The sequence below is a fragment of the Felis catus genome, chromosome F2 (genome assembly GCF_018350175.1).
Source record: "Felis catus isolate Fca126 chromosome F2, F.catus_Fca126_mat1.0, whole genome shotgun sequence".
NCBI classification, from domain to species: Eukaryota; Metazoa; Chordata; class Mammalia; order Carnivora; family Felidae; genus Felis; species Felis catus.
The window spans coordinates 33,400,060-33,412,636 of NC_058385.1; the positions used below are offsets into that span (position 1 = coordinate 33,400,060).

The window sequence follows — 12,577 nt, forward strand, 5'->3', positions numbered from 1 at the left end:
GATAAAATTATTTTATTGGTTCAACTAAACTGAATAAAGTGGAAAGAGATACAAGTCACTAAGAAATTATCCAATATACCTTAATTGTAATTATAAATAATTCCACAAAATAAACTTGAATTTACACACAAGTTTAACAAGCTTATAGATGATTATTTGAGTTAAGCATTAAGAACAAAAATTAAAACTTTTCAGTTCTACAGATTAAATTTGCAGCTATGCTGTCTTGCTAGTATTGAAATAATTTTATTTCTTCAAAATTTGTTTTACTGGTTTGTGTCAGAAGCAGGGCAGTGTTTCTGGAAGGAGGATAAGTTCCTTCCTGGTCCCGTCAGAATGAAGCTTTCACTATTCTGCCCTTCAGAGGCTGAGGTGGTCGGTTGTTGTGCTGAATGGGGACAGCTTTGTCACCTTCAACATTTGATAGAAGACTTCGGAACTGTGCCAGCTGGGAAGAATAAAATATTTAAGGAATCAAAGGCTATTAAAGTTACACAAAGCACTTGATTTCCAGTGTAATCAATGCACTGATACATAAAAAACTAAGTTATTGATTGCAATGACTTCACCAATTGGAAGGGTGGAAGTCAAAAATTCCTCCACATTTCTTTGAACTAGGTATTTGGTTTAAATGATCAAGGATTGACTGGATTAGAATGCCAACTTTCTCAGAGTGTCAACTGGGCTAATTGGGTCAGTGACTTTCTGCTTTTGGCCTCAGTTTCTGTATAGTAAAATTACAATCACATTGACTATATTCACTGTGCTGTGCCTTTAACCCCTGTGACTTATTCACTCCAAATCTGTACCTTCCCCTCCCCTTCACCTGTTATGCCCATCTCCCACCCTTTCCCCTCTGACAGCTATCAGTTTGTTTTCAGCTTGTGTGTCCGATTCTGCTAAAAATCTAGCCTATTTAGAGTAAGTGACTTCAGCTATGGCTGAAGGCTTCTTTGTTAAGGCACAATGTGTGATAATTTATGAGTTCTCAGAATAATCACTTTCCCACCCCAAAATATATTCTTACCTTTTTCTTAAAATATCACCTTACAAAAACAAACAACAACAACAACAACAACAACAACAACAAAAACCCCACAAAAAACCCTGTCATTTAATGTAGACAGACTTTTAAGAGTTCCACAAAAACATCAACTGGCCTATAAAACTATTGAGGCATGAAACAAAAGTCACTGACTTCACAATTAAAAGAAAATTGCAAAAAAGGAAATAATGATTGCAACTGAAAAAGAAATTGGTGTGTCCTCAACATTTTATCGCTCCAGATTTAATAGAGGCAAAACTTTATACAGATAATGTAGTATGGAGCAGGCCCCTTAAATAGCTGATAGGAAAAATATTGAACACTATCAGCTATTTACAATGGGTTTTTGTGAAGATTAAATGGGTTAATACACATAAAGTTCTTAGAATGTTGCTTGGCATGTAGCATATGTTATCAGTAGGCTACATACATTGCCTGTTCTATAGGTTTGTTCTGAGAATTGGCTGACAAAACATGTATAAAGCACCTAATGAAAGTACTTGCTCAACCAGTGGTAGTTATTATTATCATAATTATAAACAATAATTAAAGAGATTTTTTTTGGATAGTTAATAATTAAAACCTTCAAAAAAGAACAAAAAACCTTTGTCAACTCTCAAGGTATGTCTATTGTGAGCCATACTTCCTCAAAGTCTTGGTAGAATTTCCAGTGACAATCTTTTCTTTGTTTCTCAAACTCTTAGGAAGACACTTGTCAAGGTTGGATTTTTTTTTTAATAAGGTCAAAAAGATAGTAGGAGTTCAGAATCTCATATTTTTTTTTCTGTATAAAGTAGAAAACAGCATTATAACACATATTTCTGTTTAATTATTCAATAGATCTAAGTCAGAAATGAATCTTTTTCACTGGGAGTGGAAAACAAACTCCTCAAAAATCTATTTGAAATCATAATGTCCACCTTACTATGAATTGAAGTGATATTCCTGCTTTGCACTCCTAAGTCCCACTCTTTCACCTTTTATACTCTACCTGTTCTGGGCTGATACCAATGCTCTCCTTACAGATGATCCAGATTACACTCTCATGAAGAGGAGGATGAGTCAGAGAGCCAAAGTAGGTCCAGTAATCCAGGGATGAAGGAAGGAGAGTAGAGGGGTCAAAATTTGTGAATGGGGCTCGTTTGCCCTGGAAGGAAAAGAAATGTATCATTATACCATGATTTAAAATACTTACAGCATATACATATATGGTATCTATGTTATATAATTTTGGTATATATATTGTCTTGATATTTTAGCTGAAAATTTAATTTTCCTACTATATAGTATACACTGGTGTGTTTGTAGATATAAACAATAAAAGTAATAGAAGACTGAAAAATTGCTACACTGGCATTTTGGCCAAGCAATCTTCTTTCCTCATTTGGCTGAACATAAACAAATGTTAAGAAGTTTTATAATAATCTATACTCTCTAGAAGATCTTTCACTTCCAGAATAAAATCTTTATTGTTTCTTTAAAAAAATTTATTTTATTTATTTTTGAGAGAGAGGTAGAGAGAGAGAGAGAGAGAGAGAGGGAGACAGAGTGTGAGCAGGGGTTGGGGAGGGACCAGAAGCAGGCTCTAGGCTCTGAGCTGTCAGCACAGAGCCTGACACGGGGCTCGAAACCACAAACTGTGAGATCATGACCTGAGCCAAGGTCAGATGCTTAACTGACTGAGCCACCCAGGTACCCCAAACATTTACTGTTTCTTTAGGAATGATGCCAGAAACTGTTCCAGTGACAAAACTATTTATTGATGTGCAAACTAGTTATGTTTTAGCCTTATTCTATTTATTCCTATTTCTGTTTTGGTTGTTTATTAATGGCTTGTTAATGGTATCTCAAAAAAATACCCCTAACTCCTGCATTTTTGTACTGCTAAAGAAATAGAGACATTTTTCTTCATGAAATGGGAAAAAAATCACATTTTAGTTGGATATAGTTTTTAAAGAAAATTTGAATGGCTATGAAACTTCTTCTTCTATAGGCTTCATCCTGCTGAAATAGATAATAATTGTGAAAAAAGAAAAAAACAAAACAAATACCTGAGTCAGAGACCTCAGAAGCAAGCAATATCCAAGTAGTACCTTGATTTTCAGAGTGGTAACTTTTGCTTTAGGCTTCTTATTCCCCACTTCAAATATGTAAATGATTTCAGTAGTTCTGTGGATTCTTGTTCTCAGATTTAAATGTTTTATTTATTTATCTTTTAAAGTTTTTTTTTTTTTTTTGAGAGAGAGAGAGAAAGAGAAAGAGAAAGTGTGTACATGCGCAGGTGTGCTTAAGCAGGGGAAGAGCAGAGAGAGAATCCCACGGAGACTCTGTGCTCTCAGCATGGAGCCCAATGCGGGGCTTGATCCCCCAGGAATTGTGAGATCATAACCTGAGCTGAAATGAAGAGTCAGTCGCTTAACTGACTGAGGCATCCAGAGGCCCCTCTTGTTCTCTGATTTAAACTAATATGTTTAGTCTATTTACCTTGGTTTTAACTGCATTTAGGGCATCAAGTACTTTCTGCAGTCGTGGGTTGGCCTTATCAACCTGGAGATTTAAAAAAAAAATGTGTGTTAGAAAGTATTATTAAGTGAACCTATGTCTGGCTATTTTTTTTTCAATTGGAAACTATAACTGAAGAAAGGTAAGATATTTTCTCTCTGCTTTAGGAGAGGGAATTTTGTTGGTTGTATGTCCTTGCGGGCCCTTGTGCTCTGTAAGTTGTTCATAATGTGTAACCACCATCAACCTAAAAACAAGAAACCAGCTCAAGAGGTAAAGTGTTTACTTGAGATCAAAGAATTACAATTCAGGGCACACAGATTGAGGTAGAAACCCAAATAGCGTTCTAATTACAGGACATAGACTCATTTATGGAAGAGAAGGATGATCACGTCAGTAGTTTGTTTTTTGTTTTTTTGTTTCTTTACATTTTTTTATTTTTTTATTTTGAGAGAGAGAGAGAGAGAGAGAGAGAGAGAGAGAGAGAGAGGAAGGGGCAGAGAGAGAGTCCATGCTGTCAGCACAGAGCCCAGCTGAGGGTTCAAACTCACAAACTTTGAGATCATGACCTGAGCCAAAACCAAGAGTCAGACGCTTAACCAACTGAGCCATCCAGGTGCCCCCATGTAAGTAGTTTTTGAGAAGAGTTCATTGGTGCTGACAAGCAGGGTGAGATTTGTACATTACAGATTTGTCAGGTGAAGTGGTCACTACATAAAAGTTCACTTTTGTTAGTTCTCTCAAATAGGATATTCTTGTTCTTGTTGATTTCTTGGAATATTGGTGGTTTGGCCCAGTTCTAAGGTTCAAAAAGCAGGATGTGCAAGGCAGCTCTGAAATGGCCACTATATCTCCATTGTAAATGGCTCTGTGTATGTCATTTTTTTCACACCACAGATGAAGTGGAAAACAAAACCTTGGTTTTAATTTAATATGGACAAGATGTTCAGGGATATACAAGACAAAATCCAGGAATTTAGCAAAACTGATACAAAACACAACCTCTTACTTTTGGCTTGTTTTATTAGTTATAATGAGTACAATGCGTGGCATGTTGTAAGTGCTCAAGAAAGGTTAACTAGAATTGCTATAATCCCAAAAGTTAGCTACCTGTGATGTTTATAATAAGACATATGTTTACGACACAGAGCTCCTAAAATCCTTGGAATTTGCTAAGTGATGACAGTGATAAAGGTGTCTTTTGTTATGTTAATTAGGGGACTTCTAGACTGAATCTGAAGGTGAGAGCTGGTTGCCAGGAGAAACAAACAGGGGATTAGAGGGTTGGACCTTTCAATTCTACCCTCAGACCTCTAGGGACAGGAGAGGGGACAGGGCTAGAGCTTGAATCAATTGGCAATGGCCAATGATTTAATCAATTGTGCCTAAATAATGAAGCTCTTATAAAAACCCAAAAGGACTGGGTTCAGAGAGTTTCCAGATTGGTGAATTAAAGGAGATACAGGTAAATCAGTGTGCCTGGGCAGTGCACGGAAACTCTTTGCCTTTCCCCATACCTAGCCCTATGCATCTTTTCTATCTGGCTAGTCCTGGGTTATACCCTTGTATAATTAACCAGTAATCTACTAAGTAAAATATTGCTCTGAGTTCTGTGAGCTATGCTAGCAAATTAAGCAAGCCTCTTTGAACCCAAGGAAGAGGTCATGGGAATCTCTGATTTATAACCAGTCAGTCAGAAGCACAGGTAACAACCATCTGGACTTGAGGACTGACATTTGAAGTGGGGCAGGGGGACTTGTAATCTTGCAAGTCTGAACCCTTAACCTGTGGAACCTGATGCTATCTCTGGGTAGATAGTGTTAGAATTGAATTCCTGGACACCCTGCTGGTGCCCAAGAATTGCTTGTTAGAGGTGTGGGGGGAACCTGTCACATTGGAATTTGGTGAGCAGAACCCAAAAGATCCTAGTATATCCAATTTAATAATAACTTCCCTATAGGACTTTTCAGGGACTCTCCTATAGAGGGTTTCAGCAACATATGCCATTTTATTTTATTTTATTTTATTTTATTTTATTTTATTAACTTTATTTATTTTGAGAGAGAGTGACCAAGTGGAGGAGGGGCAGGGGGGAGAGAGAATCCCAAGCAGGCTCTGTGCTGTTAGAGCAGAGCCCAATGGGGGCAGTGGCGGGGGGGGGGGTGCTGATCTCACAAACTCTGAGATCATGACCTGAGCTGAAATCAATAGTCAGATGCTTAACTGAGCCACCCAGGTGTCCCAACATCTGACATTTTAAATATTAACTGAACTTTCTTTATGGGACAATAATCCTCTTAGTATTTTTTTTTTCTGATGATACATTAAATTGATAAATTCCTGAACCTATGAAGTAGAAGTTTAGAGGAAAAGAAGTTTAGAAAAGCTGGAAAATAGAAATTCCACCCTCCTCCAATATCTTCCCACGTTAGCCCTACCTGAAACTTAATTCTCTCAAAAAAGGGAAAAAACCAAGAGAAAACAAAGCAACAAAGTATTCGAGAACTGTTTGCTCACCTGTAGCCATTAGTAGAATGGAAAATTTTAAAAAGAAAGACTCAGATATCCTTTTGCCTTATTTTATACTTTTTTGATGTAAGAAATTGTGTTAACCGAGCTCTGTAACTCACCTTCATCAAAACACCAATAATTGCCAATCCATCAGCCTGTGAGGCAGCTTCAGCAAAGCTGGAGTATTTTGCAGAATTCCAGTGAACTATGTGAAGCTAAAAATGATAATGTGGTCAATTAGTTATTTATACTTCTGTGAAGACAAAAAGTTATAAATTAACTTGTTAATATATGAAGATGTACTGTTGGCTTAAATAACATTTATGTGAACCTTTATCCAGTGGATAAAAGGGCTATATTCTCACTCTTAAGAAGGGTTATGTACATTGAATAGAGTGTGCAATTTGCAATTTCCAGGGAAATAGTAAAATTTCTTTTCCCCTAGTATTATAATTATTCAATATTATTTATTTTAAAAAATTGCTTTGGTATAAAAAGATCAGGAATTTGAACTGACTAGTTTTAAACACAATTGAAATAATTTCTGTCATGTGAGATACTTTTTAGTAATTTTATGGGTAGGGGTTCCTGGACAATCTAGGAGTCTTGGCCAAGAACACATTCTCTTGAGCATATGTAGGTTCCTCTCATATCATTATCTCTAGCCTAACCTCTCTGTGGAACTCTAGATCTGAATATTCAATATGTATGTATGTCACCTTGATATCTTCTTGATATTTCCACATTGATGTCTAATAATATCTCAAACTTAACATGGCCAGAGTATAACTCTTGATTTTTTCCTTGCCAACACTGTTTCATTTTCCCAGCTTTGGAAAAGGTACCATCATCTACCGAATTGCTCAATCAAAAAGTACCACAGTTATCATTAATTTCTTGCTCCCCGCCCCCATCAATAGCCCTCTTTCAGCAAGCACATCTCATAGATAATACCTCTTCACTTGGTTCACAGCTTTGCATTAGCTGCTGATTTTGTCTGGAATGTCCTTCCCCATAATCTGTCAATGGCAGCCTTTTGTCTTGAATTAGGGCTGAACACAAATGCCACTACTGAAAGAATTCTTTTATGACCTCCTAACATAAAGTGATCATCTGGTCAATCATCACTTTCAACTAACTAGTTCTCTCCATACCACCTATTTAATTTCTGTCTCTTGCTCTTGCTCTCTGGTTCTTGCTTCTCTCTCCCCTCCTCCTCTCTCCCCTCCTCCTCTCTCCCCTCCAACTCTTGCTCTCCCTCCCTCCCTCCCTCCTTTCCTCAATCACATGTGGAATTTTGTGGCTAAGTGCCTCTCATCTCTAGCCTGGATTATTTTTCTTTTTCTTTTTTTTTTTTTTTTTTAATTTTTTTTCAACGTTTATTTATTTTTGGGACAGAGAGAGACAGAACATGAACGGGGGAGGGGCAGAGAGAGAGGGAGACACAGAATCCAGGCTCTGAGCCATCAGCCCAGAGCCCGACGCGGGGCTCGAACTCACGGACCGCGAGATCGTGACCTGGCTGAAGTCGGACGCTTAACCGACTGCGCCACCCAGGAGCCCCTTATTTTTCTTAAATTAGATGAGAGAATCACTGATTTCGATTTCTTAGATACAGCCAGATACCCATCTAAAAAGATAGTATTAATTTAGGCTCCGAGTCCATTTAATTTTAGTCTACTTTTTTTTTGAGGGAGAAATGGGAAGAAACATTTAATAGGTTTCTGTAGTATTAAAAGTTATTAGCCAAGCTTTACAATGTAATGTAAAGCCAGTTATATGTGTATATAATTCCCAAAACTTCTATCAAAATAATAAGAGCACATACCCTGTAACCTAGTAATCCCTCCTATAAAAAAAAAATCTGCCCCACTGATGTGTTTTCACTGGGGTATAAGGTATATGTATTTGTTGCAGCATATTTTGGTAAAAGTCAAAAACCAATGGAACAAAAAGCAAACGGCATTGCAATTGTCCATGGGGGGGGGGGTGGGGAGGCAGTTACATAAATTCTGATATATTTATACAATGAAATACTATACAAACATTAAAAGAATGAGGTAGAATTAACTCTACTGACTTGGAAAAAAATGATTATGATAAACTGGTAAGTAGAAAAAATTGCAAAACTATTTGTATTACAAATTCATTTTGTAAAAGTAAAATAAAAAGTCAACCTGTATATATGGGAGTATATATATATATATATATATATATATATATATATATATATATATATACATATATATAATATTTTGTATTATATTAATACATATAAAGAACAGAAGTTCTTCTTTTTCAATCTCCCAGATGCTCTGTTGACAGTTTGATGCAAATATTCTTGATTTTTCTATGTATATACAGACGAAGAGTCTTGAAATGGATCACAGACTTCTGTGTGAGGGCAAGTCAAGAGGGTGGAGGGTGGTGGCCTACAGCAGGAGCCCTCAGGCCCTCACTCAGGCGTATGCTATTCTTTGTATACATTCTTATGGTTAAACTTGCACTCTTAGTAGAGTCTTATTGAAGTGTTCCAGCCTGGCTACACCTATGCCACTGGTGTGTCCAAACTTGAACATTTGAATTAGAAGCAAATGGTGTGGTCAGCTTAGAGTCAGAGCTTTAAAGGAGAGCAGTGTCTCCTCTTGATGCTGTTGTCAAGGTAACAGTTTTTAAGGCATTCTGAAGAGAAAGATGCTTCTTGGGCTCAGGAGCTCAACTCCTCCAAGTTCAGCTACCTTTTTCACATGCAAAATTTCCTTCTATTGCCAAACTCAGTACGTGCCTGTTTGATTTTAAAGGGGCTTGGGAGTTCTCCTATAGACACCAGAATGCTCATTCCTTTGGAGCTATTATAATGGTGTCTTATATAGTAAAGCAGCTGCTTCTGAGAGTAATTCTCAGTGTAATTATGTCTCAGTTACTAAGTTACATTACCTCTCCAGAATATTTGACTCCATCCACTGTGTGTTCAGAACCATAGTCATTTGTGCGGCCCCAGTGAAAATGGAACTGACTGAGCCTATAGCTTTCAGAAAGAGGACCACCTCTCAGCACTAGAAGAAAAAGGGAACTACTATTAGTTTTATGATCATAAGCTCCTGCTTATCTTTGCATTTAATATAATCCAACACGAAAATGGATTGAGTAGAACTAAAAACAAATGCTGGTGCCAAAGGCTTTTTCTTGTTGGATTTTTTCCCACATCCATGATGATGGCATTCATATGTATGGTGCATCCCTGACCATTGCATTGAGTTATATACAATTCTCAGCCCATGAGCTGTAATTTTACCTTTTTCTGCTGCCAAGAAAGTATATTGGAAGGTGGGTGAATTGTAAGGATTTCCTCGAATCTGCTTTAATTTGCAAGTTTATTCATTCATTCTTTCAACAAAGACTAAATAGGAAGTATGCATTAAGATCTTTAGTAATTTATTTTGAGTAACAAATTACTCATCACATACTTTTTACTAGTCAAAACACAACAGTGTATCTTGACGGCTTTGTTTGAGAATGCCTGTCCAGGGACCGAAAGAAAGTGCTAGGGGGTCAGTGAGGTCACTTTAAAAATTTTAACATTGAATGACTATGTCATTTTTAGAGAGTCTACACAATCGTATGACTAATTAAACACACATAACACCAGATCTCATATAATATAACAATGGACATAGCCCCAAGGTGCTTAAAATTTAGGGTCAGAACCTTGCAGGAAAGTGCTAAAACAAGTCTGGCTTTTTGTCAGTAGAGTTGTCTTATGAAATTGCCATTCGATAGTTATTCAAGAAACATTTATGAGAATCTTACCATGTAGCAGGAAATGTGCCAGATTCTGGGGTATGAAGATAATTCAGTGACTACAGTATAGCAGTGGAGGGCGGGGGGGTGGGGAGGGGGGAGATAGACCAGTGCATTTAAGCACAGAATAAATCTTGCAAGATTTATGTAAGACTTACATTCTTACTGGTACCCGAGAACTTCACAACAACAGAACTATTTTTCTGGCGGTAAAAAATAAATACATTCCTCACTCCGTTTCTCTTTCCTACTGTGCTCCTCCGTCCTCATTCCAATTAGAGAATATTTGCCTTTTCAGTTTCATGTTCTATATTCTATATTCATTATGATGGTTCATTAAACCTTCTTGGGAAAAAATACTGTTTATTTAGAGAGTGTGAAGTAAGTGCAAAGATTCTAGAGACCAGAAGAGATGGGCTGGTGTCATGGAAGAGAAGGGCTGAAAGAAGACAGAGCTGGGGGTTCCAACATTCACCTTTACCACTTGGGAGTTTTCCAGAAGTCCAAGATGCTTCACCAGATCGCAGCCAAGTTATGTGTACTACACAAATGCACAAAAGGCCGAGGATGGTGTTTGTGTTTCTTAAAGTCCTATTGTTTAATTTGTCCCAGAAGAGTTAAAGAAAACATAACCAGAGGATCTTTTGGCTCACCTGATCGGTTATCATTGTCCTCAAAGCTTACGTGGAAAGAATGTCCCACATTGATAATTTCTTTGGCTGTGGCTGGATTGTAGGAGACACTGATAGGTTTAAGAGAGGTGTCACGTTTGGTTTCACTGGTTTTAATGTCAATGGGAGATTGGTTATTTCCGTTTGCAATGGGGTACAGCTTGCCCCATTGTTCAGGACCTAGCAAGGTAAACACATGCATACAATCATCACATGTCTGATTCCAAGTTTTAGGAGGATAACTAGTTCTCTGCTTATTAGACTAGGATTAATTCTGGTATCTTAAATGATATTATGTCTAACTTAATGAAAATTCAACATTTAAGAATGCTCCTTTTCTATACTATCCTATGAAATAGTGTATTTGTCAACACCACAATAAATATTTTACAATTAGCACTAGATTTCTAAAATACAGATGAGAGAGAGAGAGAGAGAGATTGAGAAAGAGGAAGAGACAGAGAACACATTTTGTAGACAACCATGTCCCAAAGGACAACTGTTAAGGGTACATACAAAGTTATTATAATTATTCAAGTCAGGCAATTCAAACTGTTAACCTAGGACTGTACAGCTATTTTATTTATATTTATATTTATTTACTTTTTAAAAAAATGCACAATATCTCTTTTACTGGAAAAGGCAATGAGCTAGTATTTTGTTTTACATGAACAGAAGAACTCTTACCATTGTGGTCATCATATCCCCAGTCAGAACTCGCCATGATCTTCTACTTGGTTTTCTTTTCTGCAAACAAAGGTAATTCCTGGAATAACTGACTGCAAGTAAGCATGCAGGAAACAATGGAAACCACCTCGTGTGGGTTTTTATAGAAACTTCTCTGCCCTTAATAGGCCACTATGTCATCATCTCTGCCTATCAGGAAATATAGATAAGTAAAAAATAAAAATAAAAAAGATATTATAAAAAAAAGCCCACAAAGGTCAGATCAGTTTCAATTGTTTTATTATATTGTAAGAGCAAAATATCTAAGTCATAGGTTTTATAAAACCAGCCCCATTTCTCTCATGTTAGTAGAGATACAGCTAAATACTTTCATATATGAGTTGCTGGGTTTCCTAAATTAAAAATGGATTTGTGCACTTGATATTTCCAATTATACCCTTGCTGGATACTTAAGTAATACTACAAATGGTAAGGAGAATAATTCACATGTTTATAGGATGGTTGCAACTAGTATCATGATGTTAATTTAAAATCAGATAACAAAATTACTGATCATTTATAATATATGCTGTCTATGAAATACATTTCACAGACACACAGGATTAGAAAAAAGTCCTTTGTTTTAAAGCAATATTGTAATTCATAAGTGGAGATAATTTTATTGATATTGAAATTCCATACAGCTAGTATTTATTTTACACATCAAATTCAGTTCTACTGGAATAGAAACTATTCTTTTATATGCTTCTATACAATTTATAAAGCAATTTCACCACTACCATATGCACAAAAATCCTACCGAGTAAGAGTTATCATTTTGTAGCTGAGAGATATTGAGACTTCACCAAAACTAGCAAGAAGTCAAGAAGCCAGGCTTCAGCCACAAGTCCAGTTGCTTTTTTCACTATACCCTATGTGAAACCTATGCGACCTATGAGTGGGTGATCCTTTAATTCTCCTCTTACATCTACAGTTCTCTTACACCCAATTTAAGCCTGAACCAAGATAAGAATTGCCACCTGTTGAGTGACAAGACGATATATGGAAGCTTTCAAGCAGGCAAAGAAAACCAATTAGGAGGTATCAGACTCTGGCTGGGTCCATGTAACCAAGGCTCTGAACACACTCAAAGGAAATACAACCAGAAAAATGAGCTTTCACAGTAATGCTTTTTCATGTCATGGTAGTTATTATCTCCTTTCACACTCTCGAATTGTCTGAGGTACCTGGGTTCCTTGAAGGGAGAGGAGGGTCAGGCACAATTCTTAGCTAGTTTGACTAGAGAGACATATTGTTTGTCCCTTTTTGACTAATAATGGCCAACTGCCTCAGATACAGTGGGGACTATGGCTCATGAACA

At 36.8% G+C, this 12,577-nt stretch overlaps 1 protein-coding gene across 1 annotated transcript; it reads right to left on the reverse strand.

Moving 5' to 3' along the window:
* Nucleotides 1-230: 230 nt before the first annotated feature.
* Nucleotides 231-11,361, reverse strand: CA1 (carbonic anhydrase 1). The gene is made up of 7 exons (XM_003999944.5): nt 11,218-11,361; nt 10,513-10,710; nt 8,996-9,114; nt 6,178-6,273; nt 3,530-3,592; nt 2,037-2,192; nt 231-448 (listed from the first exon to the last, which is right to left on the reverse strand). The coding sequence occupies exons 1-7, from the start codon at nt 11,252-11,254 to the stop codon at nt 332-334; spliced, it is 786 nt and encodes a 261-aa protein (XP_003999993.1). The 5' UTR covers nt 11,255-11,361; the 3' UTR covers nt 231-331.
* Between the last annotated feature and the right edge of the window lie 1,216 nt (nt 11,362-12,577).